This window comes from Fundulus heteroclitus, chromosome 14, assembly GCF_011125445.2.
Source record: "Fundulus heteroclitus isolate FHET01 chromosome 14, MU-UCD_Fhet_4.1, whole genome shotgun sequence".
Lineage (NCBI taxonomy): Eukaryota > Metazoa > Chordata > Actinopteri > Cyprinodontiformes > Fundulidae > Fundulus > Fundulus heteroclitus.
The window spans coordinates 27,048,540-27,069,530 of NC_046374.1; the positions used below are offsets into that span (position 1 = coordinate 27,048,540).

A 20,991-nucleotide genomic window follows, 5' to 3' on the forward strand; every position below is an offset into this window, starting at 1 on the left:
AAAATGCAGTTCAAAGTCTTCAGCTGATCCAAAATGCTGCGGCAAGAGTTCTGATGAAAATCAACAAGAGGGATCATATTTCTCCAATTTTAGCTTCCCTTCATTGGCTTCCTGTTAAATCAAGAATAGAATTTAAAATTCTTCTTCTAACGTATAAAGCCCTTAATAATCAAGCTCCACCATATATCAGAGCTCTGATTACCCCGTATGTTCCTAACAGAGCACTTCGCTCTCAGACTGCAGGTCTGCTGGTGGTTCCTAGAGTCTCTAAAAGTAGAATGGGAGGCAGATCCTTTAGCTATCAGGCTCCTCTCCTGTGGAACCAACTCCCAGTTTTGGTCCGTGAGGCAGACACCCTGTCTACTTTTAAGACTAATCTTAAAACTTTCCTTTTTGACAAAGCTTATAGTTAGAGTGGCTCATACCCTGAGCTATCTCTATAGTTGTGCTGTGATAGGCCTAGGCTGCTGGAGGACATCAGGGTCTAATTTTCTCACTCTACTGATTTCTACTGTTCTTCAGTCTACTGTTCTCCAGTTCTGCATTGTATTACATTGAAATGACTGTCGTCATTTCAGCTTTTAACTTTTTGCTCTCTCTCTTTTTCTTCATAGTAGGTACACCTGGTCTGGCTTTCTGTTAACTGTGACATCATCCAGAGAAGACGGCTCACCCGCTACTACCATCTAATGTAGAACAGATTACTAGATCAATGTGTGCTTCTGTGCTTTTTTGTTTCTCTTGTTGTGTCTCTGCTCTGTCTTCTGTAACCCCAGTCGGTCGAGGCAGATGACCGTTCATACTGAGCCCGGTTCTGCCGGAGGTTTTTCCTTCCCGTTAATGGGTGGTTTTTCTTCCCACTGTCGCTTCATGCTTGCTCAGTATGAGGGATTGCAGCAAAGCCATGTACAATGCAGATGACTCTTCCTGTGGCTCTACGGTTCCCCAGGAGTGAATGCTGCTTGTCGGGACTTTGATGCAATCAACTGGTTTCCTTATATAGGACATTTTTGACCAATCTGTATAATCTGACCCAATCTGTATAATATGATTGAACTTGACTTTGTAAAATGCCTTGAGATGACATGTTTCATGATTTGGCGCTATATAAATAAAATTGAATTGAATTGAATTGACTTATAGATGTTTTTTTCATCTTTATGACTTTTTTTTTTTTTTGACTGATGCGACTTATACTCTGGAGAGTACCGGAAAAACACGGTACTTTTACCATTCTTATACAACAACAGACGCTAGTCTTTGACTGATGGTTCCTGCTCATTTGTCCCGATCGGTAAACATTCGTTCTCCTTTAAAACAGCAACACGCAGTTAGAGACGCAGCATGGCTTCAAAGCTCCATGTTGCTTCCATGTTGACGTGTTTCCCTTACATGTATGCTGCTAGGTGGACAGATTCAGACGAATGGATGGATCTCGCTTGCATTTGACTGACATTAATTATTAAAAGGCACAAGAGTTAGCATCATACTAATGTTTTATCACACAAACATGCCCGACAGTACCAGGACTCCCCGTCTAACCCTTAACCAAGACACAACCATGTCAACCCAAAATCTCACTTTATTCTGTCCCAAACCGTAAAAGCAAGTCCTAAACGAATAGAAAACAACCACTTGGTACCTAGTAAGTGTGCATGTTGGTCTCTGTAAACAAACATATAGGCTTATTTATAGTAAACCCACCATCTCAGGGATGGAGTCCCAGCTGTAGCTGTAAATCTCTGGAGGGAGGTTGTAGACACGGAGGACGTTGTCGGCACTGTTGGTCAAGATGCAGGAACCGTCGGGAGCCCTGAGTTAAGAGGATGGAGGATGGAAAGAGAAGATGGTTCACGTACTGACAACAATATATACTTAGCTTGTTTTACGCTGAATTAGCAGTCAGGAATCTTGTCTCCACTGAAAGGATTAAGGCGACTCATGTAACACCCATAAAAAAAAAAAAACATTGTGGAGATTCTCCTTCAGCATTTGTTTGGATTTTGTTTTACCATATTCAAAACTGACCTATGAGCGATTAGACCAAAATATATATAACCGACTCAGAATTTTTTTTTTAATTTCGTTCCTGTTTACAATAAACCAGAGTTACCATTTGCAGCCTTTCAGGTAATTCTCTGGAAAGTTGGAGTACTCGGTCCAGGAACCAGTCAGCATGGAGGGGTTCTGGCTGAAATCCAAGTCGAGGCTGGAAGAGAGGAAATCGAATTTAAACGCCACGTTTTGTTGTCGGGCCGGAAATAAAAAGATGTTGCAGAAACGGCAAAACGCACAGATTCAACTAAGATTTAGATCAGTTTAAAATGTAACGCTGTCTCAATTAGTACAACACTTAAAACAGCAATAAACATGATATTTCTTAATCATAAACCCTTTTTTCAAGTTAAATTCCACTCAAAAAGTTGTCGTTTCTCTCCTAAATCTTATTTTTACTCATATTTTTATTGTTAACATAGATGTACAATGCCATTCAGAGTGTAATGTTTTACAGTTGTTGCAATTCCTTTGACGACAGTGTACAATGTAACAAGAACTACACAGCATTATAACATTTTTATACTTTTATAAACTCCATCAATCCCCGTGCTGCCAAAGAAAAGGTGAATAAATACATAAAAGTTAATTATTCTAATAAAAAAAAGAATAAAAGGGGAGGGGAGAGAAATTATTATAAGAGGGGAGAGTTGCAAGTTTGTCAAAATAACCCAGTAAAGGGTCCCATATTTGGTAGAATGTTTTGGTTGATCCTTTAAGAAAGTACTTTTTTCAATTTTTAGGAACCTCGTCATATCAGAAAGCAACATTGATGCCTTTGGTGGTAACTGGCCTTTCTATTCTAAAAGTATTCTCCTTTGAGCGATCAGAGCAATAGCATTTTCCTGGCTACTTATCGCAGCTTCAAATATAACCCCAAATACAGCCAGTAAAAGGACTAGGTTGTAGATCTAGGCCCAACTCTCCTAAATCTTAATGTCATCACTACAAACGGAGGCTGCACCATATCAGGAAAATGTACAATAGCGATAATTTTTTTGAATATTGCACGTAAAGCCTTACTATTTATACGTCACAAAATTATTGTCTCTGTAATTTAACAACGGTAAAGCCCCACTAAGTAACATTTTTACCCTAAAATATCCTCTCCCAGGTCCCTGTGGTGGTAATCTAAGTGTTAATGAGATGATTGAGGCGGTCTTGCGGCTCTGCCCTCGTTGTCGCGGTAAGACCAACAGCTTTTCGGCGGCCCCCAGTGGAAGTCCGCTGGCATCAATAACAGTGTGTGCTGTATTATTTACGACAGTGCTATTAGCAAAAGGTCCTGTAGGGGGAGTGTTGCTCGATGATTCCTTAGTATGGCTTTAATAACGCAAGAATTGTTGCTGAATACGCCAGTCAAGTGTTCCCGTTGAATGTCGGCGTAACATTCAGGCGCTGGGGATGGAGACGGGTCACAAAATACAGATTTACCAGCATCATCACCTTTGCAAGATTTTCTGATACTGTGTTTGGGACTGTAGGGAGTCTCAAATATAACAGAGTTTGATTGATTAAAATCAGTCAAACATTTGACTTTTTCTAAAAGAGATGGAGGTCATAAGCCTATAGGAAGCTCTTGTCTTTGGTCTGATGGGGGCACAACTGTGTAGGCTAAAAAAAACAAAATAAATAAATAAATAAATAAAACAACTTAAAAAACAGCAGCAGATCTTTGACGTACTGCTGTCCTGCTGCGGGGCTGTCTGCAGCCTCTTCGTCACCGTGCTCCTCCTCCTCCTCTGCTCTCGTCTCTTCTTCTCCTGCAGCAGCAGCAGGTCCCCGGTCTCCGTTCTGATGGCATTCTGTTAAGTATTCAGGATCTGCTGCCTCCTCCGCCCGCTGATCTGCCCCCTCGGGTAGCTGGAGCTCACCCGTCCCTACAGGAACAAAACATAACGCGGTCTGAGCACCATGTCCCCCGCTGTGATGGCCGCATGTGCAACCACACAACAAATGATTTGGTAATGATTTCATTTAATTAAATGTTATATTTTACTTTAACACATTTCACTTTTTCACTTTGATTTGACATTGGTTAACTATTTGGGTGCACACATTTAGTTGACTCATTTTGTCATTTCTTGTGTTTTTGGTTTACTTTAAACTAATATACTTTTCATCTGAGTTGCCAGTTCCTGGGAGGCTGTCATGTGGGTGTGGCCAGTAAAGGAAAGGAGCCCCCAGCTGCAAAAGATCACAATGACAAGGAGGCTTAGTTGGACTCTTCCAATTAGTTTTAGAAGGGGAGTTTTCTATGTGGTTTTGTTTTTTTTGTAATTGAATTTGGGAAATGTAATTATTTAAGTCCTCTTCCTCATAGGTTGCTGATTTTAGTACTGTACTGATTAGTTTGGTCGTCTGTTCTAGTTTTGTTTAGGTAAATGTATTTTATGTTCCCCTCTTGTGTCAAAATGGTCTGATCAACCAGTGTATATGTTTCCCTTGTGTGTCAGTTTAAGAGAGGAAGGAGAAAAAGTATGTTCCTGTGATTTTATTATAGCATCCAAAGAAAAGTTGGAGAATTTAGGAAATGTAGCAGGAATAAAAAAGAAGAAGATATTATATCTAGATTAAGGTTTGGACTTACAGGTTTAAACAGTACTCTTAAAATAATTAATAAACATGATACAGGTTTCTGTAGTTATTGTGGGAAATTAGAAACAATACAACATTTTTTTTTAGAATGTAGTAAGTATGTTCGAGAAAGGGAGGAGTTAATTAGAAATTTAAATAGGAATAAAAATAAGTTAGATATTAGAAGTTTGCTTCAAAGATCATCGGGGGATGTAGTTTTTAATAGTATTTTTAATTTTCTAAGGAGAACAGGTATTATGGGAAGATTATAGTGGTTTTACATCTGATCCATACTCCAGTCTAGAAGGTGGCGGTAATGCACCTGAAAGTTGTTTGCCAACCGCCATAAAAAGAAATAATAATAAGAAGAAGTATGTTCCTGTGTGGTAAATAAATTTTGTTACTATTTTTCCTCAAAGATTTCCCTGTGCTTCTCTGCTTTTTTGGCTCGGTCCCTTACACCCGCCACACGTCCGGTTTGTTATTTCTAACACATGCAGTTGTTAAAACACTGTTTTACCTTGTGGGGATGCGGCGGTGTGTTCCTGTGCCGTCACGCCATCACCCTGCTCCTCCTCGCTCCTCCTGGACCGCTTGGGAGACGGCGGCGGCCCGTCCTCCGTGGTCTCCGCCGGTCCCTGCTCAGGTGGACAGAGTGAAGGCGGGGCCTGTTGAGGAGGCTCGCCGTCTGCTTCGGCGTCCTGCCCCGCAGCCGCCACGCCTCCGCTCTCGCCGCCTCCGGCTGAATCGGACATGGCGGTGTCGGTCCTCCTGGCGTCGTAAGGCCCCGGGTCCTGCGGGTGGCTGTCAGACGTGGGTGAGGTAAGTGCTGCTGGGATAGTGCTTCCTCCTGCAGTGTGGACGGTTGAGTCTGCTGGGGTTTGAGGACATCACCCACCTGGAGGAAATAAAAAAAGGGGTGGAAATGAGCAAAGATGGACGCCTGGTTTCCAGGGCAGATTCAGAGCAAAACGTCTGCCACTGAGGACATTTTGTCTCTCCGCTGCAGGGTTGATCTCCTTCGATCATACACATGGATAACAGGGATAAACTCGCTGTTGGTGGTTTCTGCTTTGCTTAAATGTTTATAAAACATATTAGAGTGGTTCAAAAGACAATCTAATAGAAGCTGGAAACATTTCAGTTCAGCTGAAACCGTAGAAACACAAGTATGCAAGTCTTTTATGATCTGTTATTGCCTTTATTTTTATGTCCATGTGGACCTTTTGTCTGTTAACTAAATAAATAAAAATTATTTTTTTTTCTGCATTAACCACAAGCAACAAAAATGCACTCTAGATAAAGATGTTTGTAAAAAAAAGTACTCTTTAAAACAAGAAATTTGACTTTTTTTTTTTTAATAAATCTTAATATTCTTGTTCAAGAGAATAGCTTGTTGAGTTGGACATAAATATTTGTTGAAGTGCAACCAACAAACAAGTCTATGCATTAAACAGTTTGACCGGTACTTAATGCTGCGGTGAGATTCCTGAAGGATTTTGGTAAAAAAAAATTATATAAACTCTAAAGCAAGTAATAAAATTAGATTATCTTACTTCTGCATTTTGTTTCCCCTTCCATGTGGAGGCAAACCCACTTTAAACAAAATACGACACCTAAAGGATGCTTCTGATCCATTAATTATGTAGCCAAGATGTGCAGACCTCTGAGATTTGGATTTTTTTTTATTTTTTAATTAGGAGTATATTGTGAATGTGATAATTGTCCAGCCCTAATGTATATTGAGAAAAATATTCAACATATGCAATCACAGACGGCAACACCGTCCTGCAGAAGGAGCTGTTGTTACTTAGGGCTTTGCAACAGGACGATATGCTCGAGACAGACCGTTTACCCACCAGTGAGACGAGAAAAGGACCATAATTCACAGCCGTTTGATGAAGTTTGAACCAATCAGTTTGATGGAAATGCTATTTTCTGCAGCCGGGGATCCTCAAATGCTCCATTCATTCATTCATATATATATATATATCATTTGTTTTAGGTTGTAGATTTCCTGAATAATCCACATAACACACTTTAAGCAACATAGCACTTGTCAATTTTTCTCACTCAACTGATTTCTACTGTTCTCCAGTTTGTTGTCATTCCATCTTTTATCTTTTTGTTCTCTGTCATTATTTTCTTCATAGTAGGTACACCTGGTCTGGTGTTCTGTCTTTCCCTGGATGATGACACAACTAACAGATCACCCACTATTACCATATAACATAAAAAGGATTCCTGGGCCAATTCTCTAAACCCCAGTGGGTCGAGGCAGATGACCGTTCACACTGAGTCTGGTTCTGCTGGAGGTTTTCCTTCCCGTTAAAGGGGAGTTTTTCTTTCCACTGTCGCTTCATGCATGCTCAGTATGAGCCATCAACAATGCAGACGACTCTTCCTGTGGCTCTAGGCTCTTTCAGTAGGAGTGAATGCTGCTTGTCAAGACTTTGATGCAATCTGCTGGGTTTCCTTAGAGAAGAAACTTTTTGACCAATCTGTATAATCTGACCCAATCTGTCTGATTTGATTGAATTTGACTTTTTAAAGTGTCTTGAGATGACATGTTGCGCTATATAAATAAAACTTAATATATTTTTTCTTAAAACAACTAAGAATAGGATGTCTCCTGACTAGTATTAATTTAAAAAATCTCACCGTTTGTACTATATAAATGCATCAGGTGACATGTCCATCTAAGGTTATATGTTACCAAGGGACCTTTTTCCTCCCTTTCTTTGTTGCCTTTAACGCAGTTAAACCAGCAACGCTGGAAGGCTCCTGTAAACAGCTGATAAATGACGACTTTAACAAACACACACAACGTGTGCACGTCAGCCAACAGCGGCTCAAATAACCATGATCATCACCAGCGGGAAGGATCCACCAAACACCTGTGGCTAGTCGTGACCGTGTCGGACACTTCAAACGGCCGGTCGCGCTTTTAAAACAACGGCGTATAAGTATTTCAACATAAAATTCACGTCTCCCTCCACGTCAGCCCTCTTGTTTTAACATGCCACGTTTATAACGACGACAGAGAAAGCTTACGACTTATCATTGTACGTGTGCGCCCGTCAAAGAAAGCAGCCACCAGTGTTTAGCTTCGGTTAGCATTAGCTTGTGCTAACAGTCCGTTGCTACCTACCTGCTGTAGCTCTTCTGACGCGGAAGTTTGTCCTTTTTCTTCCCTCTCTGCAGCTTCAAATGTTCACACAGGCACGAAGAAAACGGCACACGCACGAAAACTAGTCGACGTCTTCTTTGCGGGGAACTTGTGCGCCGTTCACCAGCTCGCCGAGAAGTTGTAAACACAAGTGGGCAGCCATGTGTTTGGAACTATCGCGAGATTTCGCTCAAACGCGTGCGAGATTTGTTCACCTTCCCCCATCTCCACCAGCGTCAGGCTTGCTGCTCCCAATGCTGAAGGAATTTATTTGAACAATTCACACACGCGTCTCAGCAAATCGTTTAATACCTATTCTAACTATTCGAATAAAAAAAATTATATATTCTATTCAATAAAACAAATAAAATATGTTGATAAATTACACACATGTACGTGTTTTTGCTTTCCATTTCGATTATTATAGCACGCAGAGTAATGGAAACCTAAAACTAAAAAGTTATTCAGAAAATTTGAATATTGCATCAGGCTCAAAAGGTAAAGGGATTTTTAATACATTTCTAAAGAAGCTGAATGTTGTCTTGCGTCCAATTACCTTGAATGAAAGTTTAGTGGAAGGAAAAACACAAAGGTAGCGTGTGAAGCTAAGCTCCTTTTAAAGCAGAGATTACCTTAAGCGTCTTACCTGGACTAAAAAAGAAATAAATAAAAACGACTGAACTTTTGCTCAGCAGTTCAAAATACTCTTTTCAAGAGAAAACTTGCAAGTTATCGGAGTCTGGATGAAGACTGGAACCCAGTATAGTGTGAGGTGTCCAGGCAAAGAGGGTTTGGCGAGTCGTGTCACTTGCAGGTGTTGGTCCATTGCCTTTTACCAAGTCCAAGGTCCACACAGCTTCCTGAACCTCCCCATCAGCGCCACAGGCCCGTTGCAGTAACCAAAAAGGAGCCTAACCAGTGCTGAGAAACACGGTAAAGTACATAGATGTACCTTACCGGCTGCTGTGTTGAAACTCCTACTATGCAATATTCAAAATTTCTGGAAAACATTTTAACAGTACAACAAATCATCAGATCAAAAGAAATCTATGCTTGGAGTATATACTGAACAGTTATTTTTTTATTGCCAAATTATTGAAATAAATTCACTTCTTATCATTTGCATTTCAATTCCAGAAGCACCCGTTTAAAAGAAAAAAAGAAAAAAAAAAAAGACAGAAGAGACAGCTGAATGCAATTTAGTATTTATTTTGTTCTTCAAACAGGAGCCAAACTATTTACACATTTCTCATTTGTTCTTCTTCTTAAACAGTTTCATCTAATGTACAGTTTGCGGTTATTTCAACAACATTCAAGAGACTCGAATCGAAGGGAGCTGAGCTGACTGGGGTACAATTTACGGACAAAAATCAGATTTTAATGTGCTGTAAAAGAATTACACGACACATATTTGTAGGTTCGCAACCAATCACCCCCCCTTCGTTTTAGACAGGTACTGTAGTTTAATTATAAAAGCCTTTTTTATCAATGCAGTAAAACTGAATGTCATCTTAAAACATGCTACAGTTGCTTTAAAGTACATTTTTTGCCTAATCGAGCCTATTTTTGGACACGTTATTTCTTTTTTTTTATTCAAACGTCATTTAGTTGCAGTTTTTTTTGGCTCTAGCCTCATGGATTCTTCAGCTTCTCAATGAGCGCTATGGACGACGCTTAGACGCGATCATCATCTGCTGCTTGGATTAAAAACGGCGATTAAATTCTGCAGTTAGCAAGGATACCGAAGAAAAAAAAAAAGAAGAACTAAACAAACTGACTAAAAACACCTTACGCTTTAAATCATTTTAAACGACGGTCCCGTCTAAGCTCTCTTTAAATCCAGCTGATTGTCCGGTCTTTACAGACGCGATGCCTTCAGGCGCACACAGCTAAGAGGGCTTCACCTTAAACAGCGATGCACAGATTCATTCATCTGGAGATCAGTATTAATTTTCTTTGAGAGGCTCTAATTGGCCGATCAGCCTTTTTTTTAAATTTTTTATTTAAAGTCCATTTTGTTAAAACGGAGCAAAATTAAGACGTCCGGAAATGATCTGTAATGAACCAACAGCGTGGGATTTGATAATTGTGTTTAATGCAAAATCAGAGGAAGGCTAGAAACGTGTGCTTTGATTAGTGGTTCTCCACACAGGGTGGCGTGTCTCGGGTGGGGGGGGTGGGGGGTGGGGGGGGGGTGGGGGGGTAAGAAGAAAACATGTCCGCCGGCACGTTCTGCGCCGAGAAAAAAAAAAACGAACAGTTCGCTGCACTTTGCTACCGACGCTCAAGCATGAAATTAAAGGGCTGTTTCACTTATTGTTTTGATCATCCCTGGTTTAAAATCCCAAATTACTCCAGATAGGAGATTGGGACACGTACAAAATTATTTCTGACAAGCACAAGACTAGAACTAAACAGTTAATTTTTTATATATATATTTTTTTTTAGATCATGAGGAGTCTGAAAAGTTTTATAAAATGTAAGTCGCCCCCCCCCCCCCCTTTAATAGTGTTTGGTTAAACGTGGCCACAGTTGTGTTATTACGCAAAAATTACCACCTGTCACGTAAACCTGCAGCGGTTTTCTTGACTGAAAAAGTCCTTTGAAGTACAAAAAAAGAAAAAAAATCGAAATATGACAAAATCTGCAGTTCAAAAGGTAAAATAAATAAATGGATATCAGGACCGGCCAGGAAAAAAAAAAACCCGAAACAACCTTCATTGGTGGATCTCCAATTAGAAATCAGGCTTTCGCTTAGAACTCGTACACGCCTGAGAGATTCTCTTAAACCCGCTAACCCGTGTTTTTCTAAAAATAAAAGTTTCTCGGGAGTGTAAAAAGAGTCCAAATACAATAACTCGTTTCCATTTACGCACGACCAATTTGCCCAAACTGCGTATTTAAGCGAAATTGTGACGCCGCACAACGAGGGGCGGTTAGTTAAATCAAATGTAACCCGGTCAGCTCAGCTCCCCGAGAGCACAGACCTCGGCTCGTTTAGCCCGCATCCTTCAGAAAAAATATCTTTTTTTACTCCAAAAAAAAAAAAAAAAAAAAAAAAACAACAAACAAAAAAAAACAAAAAAACAATCACTCTGCGTTTCCAATGAAAACAAAAGAGCAACAAAAATCCGAACCACCAGCAAATTTTGCTGCTCTACTCTTGTGGTTAGCTAGTAACTTTGAAAGGTGATTGGATATACATGAGGTTTGTTATACACAACAATTTTGTTAGCCAACAGAACAAGGGCTGCTGAAAACCCTCTTAAACCCAAATAATGTTCCACCAGGTGGCTTCCAACTAAGGTTTATCATTGAGAACATTTTTTTCAATTAGTCGTTTAAGACTCAACTATACAATTTAAGGCATGTCGAACGAAGAAATAAAGCAAAACAAAAAAATATATATATATACCCACTATGAGAAACGAAAAGTAACCCAAACCAACTTTTACATTATTTACAAAGCGCCTCATTTAAACTGAGGAGCGCCGACGCGTCTGTGTCTCTGAGTTGATAATCGTGGATCCCTATAACGTGTAACTTCTGCTGGAAATGTGCATGTAGTGTTTGTTTGTTTGTTTGTCGCTTCGTTGGACTTGAGAATATCTTTCGTGTGTTAGTCGCTGTGTTTTTTTTTTTTTTGTTTTGTATGTTTTTTAGAGTCTTTTTGCTTTGTACAAGTCTATTCAGTTCCACGGCAGCAGGGATTTCACACCTCTCCCGTGTTTTCTCGTCTTTTGACGTCTCGGACAGGAAGGACGGACGGCCGGTCGTGCGTCTCGCTGGTTAGACGACTCCAACGCCGCCGTCTGTATCCGAGGCTTCCAGCTGGGGTGGGCCATCACCATCGCGTCCCTTTCCTCCGTGGAGAGAGCGTCCGATCGATGGCTGATCAACTGTCCGACTGATAATGCCGATGGCGTGCCTGGTCCGAGGACGAGGCAAGTGTCTTAGGGTAAAAAGTTCAAAAGTAGCAGGTTTGGGGGGGGAGCTGATTCGTGGGCTGGCTGCAGGTTAAATCCTCTTCGCAGAGGGCAGCAAGTGAAGCAACGCCAGTCGCCTGCGAAGAGGACAGACAGAAAGAGAGCCGGAGATTATGAGAGATGGCAGAACGATCATCGGCACTGCGGTAAGAAATGTCTACGATTAGATTCAGCTTTAGGGCTGGGCGATATGGATTAAAAAAAATAAATCTTCGATTTTATCATACCAAATCCGATTAAACGATTTTTTTCCTCCTTTTTGTTTCATAAAAAGAAATTCAGGAAATTATTTTAAAACCTTGCTTTTTATGTCAAGTATTTCGTCAGGAAGTTGACCTGAATTCAAAGTGCAACTAAAAACAAGCTGTGAAACATGCTTGTAAAACAAGATGGCAGCCGTGCCATTATAAACAATGAAAATATAACATTTGCTGCTAGTGGTATTACACATTGAGCTAAGAACAGGCTTCACTGCACTTGTGAACTTCAAACTAAGTTAAAAAAAAAAAGTAATTAAGTAAATAAAGTACCTCGTATTATGGTAAAGAAAAGTTTCCACTTAACAATATTTTGACAATAATTTTGCCTAAACATATATTCAGCATCACATGCTGTTCTCTTCATGGAAACCCAATGAGTGTATTGGGAAAATAAAATCCAGATTTTCCAAAAATGAAATCTTAAAGAATTGTAAATTCGAATTAATCGATTAAATCGATTTATCGCCCAGCCCTAATTCAGGGTGACCGGGCCCTGCTTTGAAAGGGTGGAGGTTAAACTTTCCTCCAACAACTTTTAACACCCCCTTTAAGAACCCAACTATCATCAACATGCACTTTAATGCCGTGCAAGTAGGGATGGGAATCGAAAACCGGTGTTCCAGTTCCATGGCACCGTTTGGCAACTAGCTTAACGATTCTCTTATCGATTTTAGGCAGCACGGCTCACGTAACGTTTTTTACGTAAGTTACGCACATGGCATTCAGTAAGTAGGTACAACGTGACCTGGCATAAGTCTAGATAAGCAAAACAAAACAAAAAATGGCGCCCCGTCGGGTAAAGCGATCGAAAGTCCGGTCAACAAGGAAAAATCAGGGGATCATTAGCTATACCTAAAACTAATGCGTTTGTGGTGACTTAATGAATTTAGCGTTAATCAATAAGAAAATAAAAGCATAAATTGTCGTTTCGATCACTGTGTATGGGGGCGGCCATTATTGCCCGACATCACATCCTGTGACGTAATGTCGCGGTGAGGCCCTGCGCTCTACAACAATTGTTTTGGATTTTAAGAGGAGTTCACCATTGAAATTCAGGAGAGCTATTGTTGAAGCAACAATGCTCATGTGCATGGCCGTTGGATGATCCAATACATCGGGTAAAAGTGGAAAAAACACCATTAGTTTTTTCACCTTTCCAATTCATAATCCACCAGGGGCGCTATTGTTGGATTGCCAACTTGCCATCGAACTTCTGGCCAGAGAGAAAAAATGTCATCTGTAGCCAACATTTAAAAAAAAAAGAATGTCTTCAAGATGACGTGAGAGCGAGACTTTTCGGTTGGTTTTTCTTTTTTTATAATGTAGAATTTGCCGGAACATTTGTTTACCGACCAGAGCGGCGGAGGGATACGACACACTTAGAAAGTATGCTCACTGTTGTGAGGCCCACTTATTTTATGCAACTTTGGTCTTATTTTTTCTAAAGTCGCTTGTAAATTTCACGAGTTGCAGGTTTTTTTGGGCTTGTTTCTGAAAGTGAAGTCGCTTGTTTTGGCTCTAAACTAAGTGACGCTGAAATATCCCTCCGCCTCATAACGCACTGCAGCTGATCCTGACAGCAGCAGAGAGGAAACTCAGAAGGAGCCGCTCTGGCTGTATTTTCTGCAGTTTACGGTTGCAATAACTGATAACTGATGAAAGTAGATTAGGCGGTGCAGATCATCATTTTGAGCAGAGATTGGTTCTAAAGATGAGTTTTATACTCATCTTATAACATTGCAGAACCGTACTTTAATGCTTATTTGTTGTCTTTTTATGTCTCTAAAATGTTAAATTAGTATTACTTTAAATGCTTAATACCAAGTCTATTTTTGTTTAAGAGGTTAAAAAAATGTCCCCAAATTGGAATCGATAAAGAATTTAATCTTTTCACAGAATCGATGAGGGAATCGGAATCGTGAAAATCTTATGAATTCCCAACCCTACGTGCAAGGTCACAATCAGAGGTTTCATGCGATTACGTAGAGATGCACCAACCCAGTTTCTTCCTGAGCCAATCAGATACTTTGGCTGAGCATATCAGCCGATACCCGATACCACTGTTTAATGAATGAACCGTATACCTTAGCATGTTGCTACGGAAGAGGATTAGGGACACTCAAAAAAAACAAAAAACAAAAAAAAAACAGTCTACTCAATTCTGACCTTTTTCTCAGAATTCTGAGAAAAAAAAAATCAGAATTCTGACTTTAATCTTAGTATTCTGACTTTAATCTCAGTATTCTGACTTTAATCTCAGAATTCTGAGAAAAAAAAAAATCTAAATTCTGACTTTAATCTCAGTATTCTGACTTTAATCTCAGTATTCTGAGAAGAAAAAAAATCAGTATTCTGACTTTAATCTCAGTATTCTGACTTTAATCTCAGAATTCTGACTTTTTTCTCAAAATTCTGAGATTAAAGTCAGAATTCTGACTTTTTTCTCAAAATTCTGAGATTAAAGTCAGAATTCTGACTTTTTTCTCAAAATTCTGAGATTAAAGTCAGAATTCTGACTTTAATCTCAGAATTCTGAGAAGAAAAAAAAAATCAGTATTCTGACTTTAATCTCAGTATTCTGACTTTAATCTCAGTATTCTGAGAAAAAAAAATCAAAATTCTGACTTTAATCTCAGTATTCTGACTTTATTCTCAGTATTCTGACTTTAATCTCAGTATTCTGACTTTAATCTCAGTATTCTGACTTTAATCTCAGAATTCTGATTTTAATCTCAGTATTCTGACTATAATCTCAGTATTCTGACTTAAATCTCAGAATTCTGAGAAAAAAAATCAAAATTCTGACTTTAATCTCAGTATTCTGACTTTTTTCTCAAAATTCTGAGATTAAAGTCAGAATTCTGACTTTTTTCTCAAAATTCTGAGAAGAAAAAAAAAAGAATTCTGACTTTAATCTCAGAATTCTGAAAAGAAAAAAAAAGTCAGAATTTAGTACTTTTTTTTGAGTGGCCCTAATCCTCTTCCGTATGTTGAATTCAATCAAAATTAATTAATGTAGGGGATTAAACATGAATCAAAGGTCAAGAGGCAGAAATAGACGAGGACGGGGACGACTCACCACACAGCTCTCCTCCTGCCTGCGGCTAACTCCAACGGCTCTGAAGGCCGTCGTCCGGTTGGGAAAACCAAGTGGAAGCATCCTCAGAGCGGCGTTCCGCCTCCCGACGGCGTGGGTCGGGTCGAGCCCTCGCGGTCGCTCCGACCTCCGGTAATCCAACGCCTCCTCTCGTTTGAAGGTTCACAAAACTCAACGCGAGTCCACCTCAAAACCTGTTTTTGACGACGGCCGGCTTCTTCTCCGTGAAGAACATCCGGTCCGAAGTCTCATGAAATTATTTTTTTCCTTCATCCATTTGGAAATCTTGTTTTTCTTTTCCTCTCTCTCTCTCTCTCTCTCTAAGGTAATACAAAAATATGCTTATATACACAGGAGGTGGGAGAAGACGGGGCTTCTCGAGTCTCTCGTTTTCAGTTTGGGAATATCTTTTTTTTTCTTTTTTCTCTCCGACTTTTAACCAAAGTCGTAGCAATCCTCCTGTTGTAAATTGTGCTCCCGTTCCCCAGAATTGTACCTCACAGCTTGAATGAACCAAAGTGCATAGGTGAGTCGGTGAGGGCAGGGCGCGAGCGCGAAGGAGGGTTGAGGTGAAGACGAGCGCACAAACCAGGTTGTCCCTCCTCTCGTTTCGATTTATTCTTCCGGCCTCCTGGTTCCCCTCCAGAAAACTAAAGTCTACCCTCGAGGTTCCCCTCTTCTTCCCTCCATCTGCAAGGCCGACGTAGAGGAGCTTGTCCATGCTGCTCAGACTCCTGCCGCTCGTCCTCAAGCCAAAAAAATAATAAAAATAAAAAAATAAAATAAAAAAAAGCCCCCCAACACCACTCATTGTCCATATGGCAGAAGCGCACTTGCAAACCCCACCCGTCTCATGTGGGAACAAAAACTAAGACAACAACAAACAAAAAAAAAAAAAGTACAAAATTAAAACAAAACTGCACCCACACTTATCCATGTGGCTTGTAAACAACCAAAGCTCCAGTATGGAATAGGAAACGAAAAACAAAAAAACAAGTCCTTTCTGTTTTAATCTGAGTCACTACGACCAGGATTGTAGAGGCAGTGTGTTCAACTGTATCCGTCCAGAGTTTTTAAGTTTTTCCATTTCTTCTTCTCTGCTGTGTAAATGAAAAAAAAAGCTCTTTGAAGCCATTTTTTTTGTCTGTTTTGTCTCCATTTTTTTTGTTTTGAAATCTTCTGAGGAAAAAACAAAAAATTCTGTTATCAGCACGAGTTTTGTAAAAAAAAAAAAGTTTTTTGGAATACATTCAATGCTTTAAGAAAAAAAAAAGTACAAAAATAATACACACTTCACATGGCAATGAAAACAAAAATAGAATCAAAATTAGGGAAACAAAATTAGAGAAAAAAAAAATTACACACAACAAAAATAGCAGCCCAAGTGCTCATTATCTTAGTCCAAATACTTTTTAAACTTTGTATATAATGTATATATTCCATATATATTTTTATAAAAAAAAAAAAGAGAGAAAAACTCGTCATTATCAAATTGCAACAACGAATAAGTAACACAATATGCTAATATTTCTCGCACCGTTTCTGTGCACTCGCACATTAAAAGATGCTGTATTTTTTTTTTTTTTTCCAGAGTCAGAAACTCGACACCTTTCATTCACAAGATCGAGAGCTGACAAAAGGCAACGTGATCACACCCCAGGAAAAAAAAGAACAAAAAAACTGGACTAACCTTTCTGATGGATCACCCCCCCCCCTTTCCCCTCCCCCGCCCAATCAGACAACTAGAAATATTGACGATATAAACTTACAAACTTTACATACAATGTGCTGAGCACCGACACACGTCACATCCGCTCTCGAAAAGAGTTAATGTCTCAATGGCCATGCACCCTATATCAAAGTTCTTAGGCACAAATGTGCATTCATACACGTAGAAAAAAAAAAAGCACATACAAAAATGAGTACCTGTAGTCTTAACTCACTTCTATGAACAGTAAATGAACACGTCCTCTGAAAAAAAAAAAAAAAAAAAACACTCGCGCTCGCATTCACGCTTAGAAAATCTCACTCGGACGCACCCCTCGTGATCCGCCACGCCACGCCGGCCCTTTAAGAGCCGCCGCAGACGGCGGAGAAGCGGAGGGAAATAAAAACCAGCGGTCATGAGAAACGAAGCTACCATTTACAAAAAAAACTTATGCATCTCTTTTTTTTTCTTCTTTTTTTTTTTCTTTTTTAAATCTGAAGATGAAGAGCTGGTGAGAGAAAGGATGTTTGTGCAGTTTGCCCTCTCTCTCTGGTTCAGTCACACTCTCAGAACGAACAGATGAAATCCCCCACCCTTTTCTCCTCCTCCGGGGGGTTAAAATAATAATAAAAAAAAAAAGTAGAAAAAGGGAGACGCATTCGCACACATGCACTCTGAACATGAGAAGTTACTGAACAAAAATCAGACAAAAATGGCCTCTTTATGTTTCATACATATCGGTAAGCAACAGAAAAAAACAAAAAAACATTGTGCAGACTGTTTCAAACTCGCTCGCACACATTCACAAAAATATCCACTTCTACACAAAACTAACCCCATTTGTTGGATTTTTTTTTGTCGTTTTTGTCATTTCTTTTTTTAGGCAAGTGCAAATCTTCAAGTTTTTTTTTTATACTCCATTTTTTTTTTCAATAGCTTTAACTTTTTTATATAAAATGTAAAAAAAAAAAAAAAAAAAAAAAAAAAATGCTCAACAAGAGAAATATCAACAGTGTTTGTCTGGTGAGAAAGGATTTGCTTTCTGATAAGGTTCCAAACTTAAAAAAAGGTCCCCCTGACTTTCACAGACCCCCAACGTCACCCCCCCCCCCCCCCCCCCCCCTCCCCGCCCGTCTGCTTCCAGTTCGGACGCGCCTCCAAACACAAAAGGTATACACACGTGAAATAAAACAACTAGTCAAATCCCATCTCAATAAAGTGCATTAGTTCAGAATAAGGTGCTAAAACTTTTGAGTGCCAGAGGGATACCCATCCTAACCTCGCCCCGGCTCCCCCCCCCCCCCCCCCATCCCCTGCTCTAGTGATCAACTGGTGTAGCAGGGAGCCCTTTTTTTTAATAACCAGAGGAAGATGAAGGGATTAACCCTTCATCTTCTCTCTCATGCATGCTCCCTTCCAAAAACCCCAACCCAAACTGATGCCCACCCCAACCCCCAACCCCCCAACCCGCCCCCCGGTTCCCCCAGCAGTGCACATTCGTCATCAGGTTTGTCTGATTAAAAGACAGAAAAGGCCTCAGGTAGCTATTGCTGCTGCGCTGCGTCACATCAGTAATCCTCCACCATCTCCAGCTCATTCATGCTCAGACATTCGCCCGTGTTGTGGAATGAGTACCCTGCAGGAGACAGAGAGGAAGGAAGACGTTAAGCCCAGAGGACACCCGACGTTTGCATCCAGACTCTTTGACGTTATGCCAGCTCACTTTGACAAGCTTTTCTGTTTAGTTTGAGGAACACGGACTGATTTTTAAATCAATCGTCTTCTACGGTAGCGATGCCTCAACGCCGCTGGTTCAAGCAGCCGGCTGCCAAAGATGCCAGGACGTAATAAACGCATATCGGTGAATAATAAACATCATGTTTCAGTGCTGTAAGATATTATGGGGTTTTGACAACCAATGGAGGAGCTGAAAGTAGCATCAAAATGACAACTTTTAGGTCTCAGTGTAACAAATTGTCAAGATTTTACAAATAAATGTTAAAAATGTGCATGATTTTGATCTATCTATCTATCTATATATATATATATCTATATATATCTATATATCTATATCTATATCTATATCTATATATATATATATATATATATATATATATATATATATCTATATCTATATATATATATATATATATATATATATATATATATATATATATATATATATATCAATATCTATATCAATATCTATATATCTATATAAATCTATATCTATCTATCTATATCTATATATATATAAATAATACTGTCAAATATAATAGTAGAAAGGTTTATTTCTTAAATGCATGTGTAAAATGCATTCATTAAAAATTTGAGTCACTGTATGTTAAATTCATTATTATTTCTGTATTTCTTTATTTTTTTTGCTGCTCTACCCCAGGAAAATATTTAGTAAACCATCTGATTGGTTACCCTGCCCAGCAAGCTCACTTCATGCCAATTATCTTAGGCTACGTTCACACTGCGGGTCTTGATGCTTTTTTTTTTTTTTTTTTTTTAATAGCCGTTCATATTACTATTAAATGCGACCGCCATCATTCTGCTGTCTAAACACTTCAAGGCAGCAAAGTGACCCGCATGCGATGATAACAGGAAAGGTTACAGAGTAGCACTCTGTTTACTAAGGTAACGGTAAATGTAACAACATGGATACCGGCCGACGTCTCTCCCTGTTATTAGAAAGCTGTTGAACAATGGGAGCCGACGATATTAATACTACATCATAGCAAAATGAAGGTAAGAAGAAAGCAGCACAGCTATTAATGTTCTTTTATGGAGCGCTGCTGCTGATGCTACTACTGTGTGGATGTGTAGTGAGTGATGTGAAACTTGGATAAAATGCCACATAACCGTTCAGACTACGAATGCTTCGAAAAAAAAAAAAAAAACGACACGTATCCGAATTAGTAGCACATATGGAGGTGGCACAAAGCAGACTTTTTTAGGGGGGCAAAATAACGAATTTAGGTCGCATTCCTCCGCAGTGGCAACGTAGCCTTAGTGTGTCTGACCTGGTTCTGGCCGATAAAACAGAAAAACCTCAACTTCTGACCATGGAAAAAGTTACAAGATTTGCTCCTAAAGGCCTCGTTCTCGATTAGCTTTTTGTCTCGTTAACATTTAATCAATTAGCTGTATGAATTGTACTGAATATGACTGCTTTTCATGCCTATTTTTAAACAGAGGGGGTAGGAGTGCATATGAAGCAGAAGAAACGCTTCCTTTTTAATGCAACATTCTCCTGCATCTGGTTTCCATCTGTTCCAGACTCTCGGTTTGTTTGCCTAACAGCCTGCTGGCCTCGGTGTTAAGGCTCTCAGTTTTGTAGGGAGAGAAAACACCAGTGTGAGTGGGTGTGTGGCATAAACGATCCAGTCAGCCCACTCGTTCGCCGTCTTTGGAGCAAGAGAAACAGCGCTGAAGTAGTTACAAATTAACACATATCCTACAATATATCAGCTCGTTTTTTTAAGGAAAGCGCGCAGAAAGCCGGGTTTATTTTAAAATATATCCCATGCCCCATTCAGGCTAACCTTATTATAAATGGTTTCTATCTTATTAATGAATAGGGCTGGGTATCATCTAGGATGAGCCGATTCGATACGATTCTCAATACGTAGCTCACCATAGGTCTGTGCAATATAATCGAAATTTAAAAAAAACACACTCAATATTCAAATCGTAGATGTCTGCAATTTATGGCCATGTAACAATTAGCGAATCAGACCTTTAGGTGTCAGTAAAATGTTTAAAGTGCGTTTGCTCCACATGGAAGGGAAAAGAGTTGCAGCAGTGAGATAAACTAATTTTATTACTTGTTTTAGAGTTTATATAATCATACTGTTTTACCAGAAACTTTCGGCAATCTCACCACAGCATTAAGTACTGGTCAATCATGCTTGTTGGTTGCACTTTGCACTTTATGTTCAACAAGGGTTGATGTCCAAAAAGCTGTTCTCTAGAATAATAAATATTCTGATTAATAAAAAAAATGTAAGTTCTTGTTTTACTCAGACCTTGTTTACAAACATCTTTATCTAGAGGCCATTTTTGTTGCTTGTGGTTAATGCAGAGAAACGTCAAAAATAAATTGTGATTTTGGTTGAAATATATCGTAGGCA

At 39.5% G+C, this 20,991-nt stretch overlaps 2 protein-coding genes across 4 annotated transcripts in view; both read right to left on the bottom strand.

The window, feature by feature from the left end:
* Positions 1-7,975, bottom strand: part of wrap53 (WD repeat containing, antisense to TP53) — a 46,235-nt gene extending 38,260 nt beyond the window's left edge. For all 3 annotated transcript variants that reach the window (XR_004932563.1, XM_036146631.1, XM_036146632.1), the window contains exons 1-5: positions 7,784-7,975; positions 5,153-5,530; positions 3,740-3,935; positions 2,114-2,209; positions 1,705-1,813 (exon numbers count right to left, since the gene is read on the bottom strand). Coding sequence is in view for 2 of the 3 variants with exons in the window: in XM_036146631.1 (XP_036002524.1) it covers positions 1,705-1,813; positions 2,114-2,209; positions 3,740-3,935; positions 5,153-5,387 (636 nt within the window). In the remaining variant the exon portion in view is untranslated. The remainder of the gene's footprint in view (positions 1-1,704; positions 1,814-2,113; positions 2,210-3,739; positions 3,936-5,152; positions 5,531-7,783) is intronic.
* A 10,435-nt stretch (positions 7,976-18,410) lies between these two features.
* The window catches only part of gigyf1a (GRB10 interacting GYF protein 1a), a 41,456-nt gene continuing 38,875 nt past the window's right edge, over positions 18,411-20,991 (bottom strand). The window contains exon 25 of the mRNA XM_036146633.1: positions 18,411-18,488. Within this exon, the coding sequence (XP_036002526.1) occupies positions 18,421-18,488 (68 nt within the window). The 3' untranslated portion in view covers positions 18,411-18,420. The remainder of the gene's footprint in view (positions 18,489-20,991) is intronic.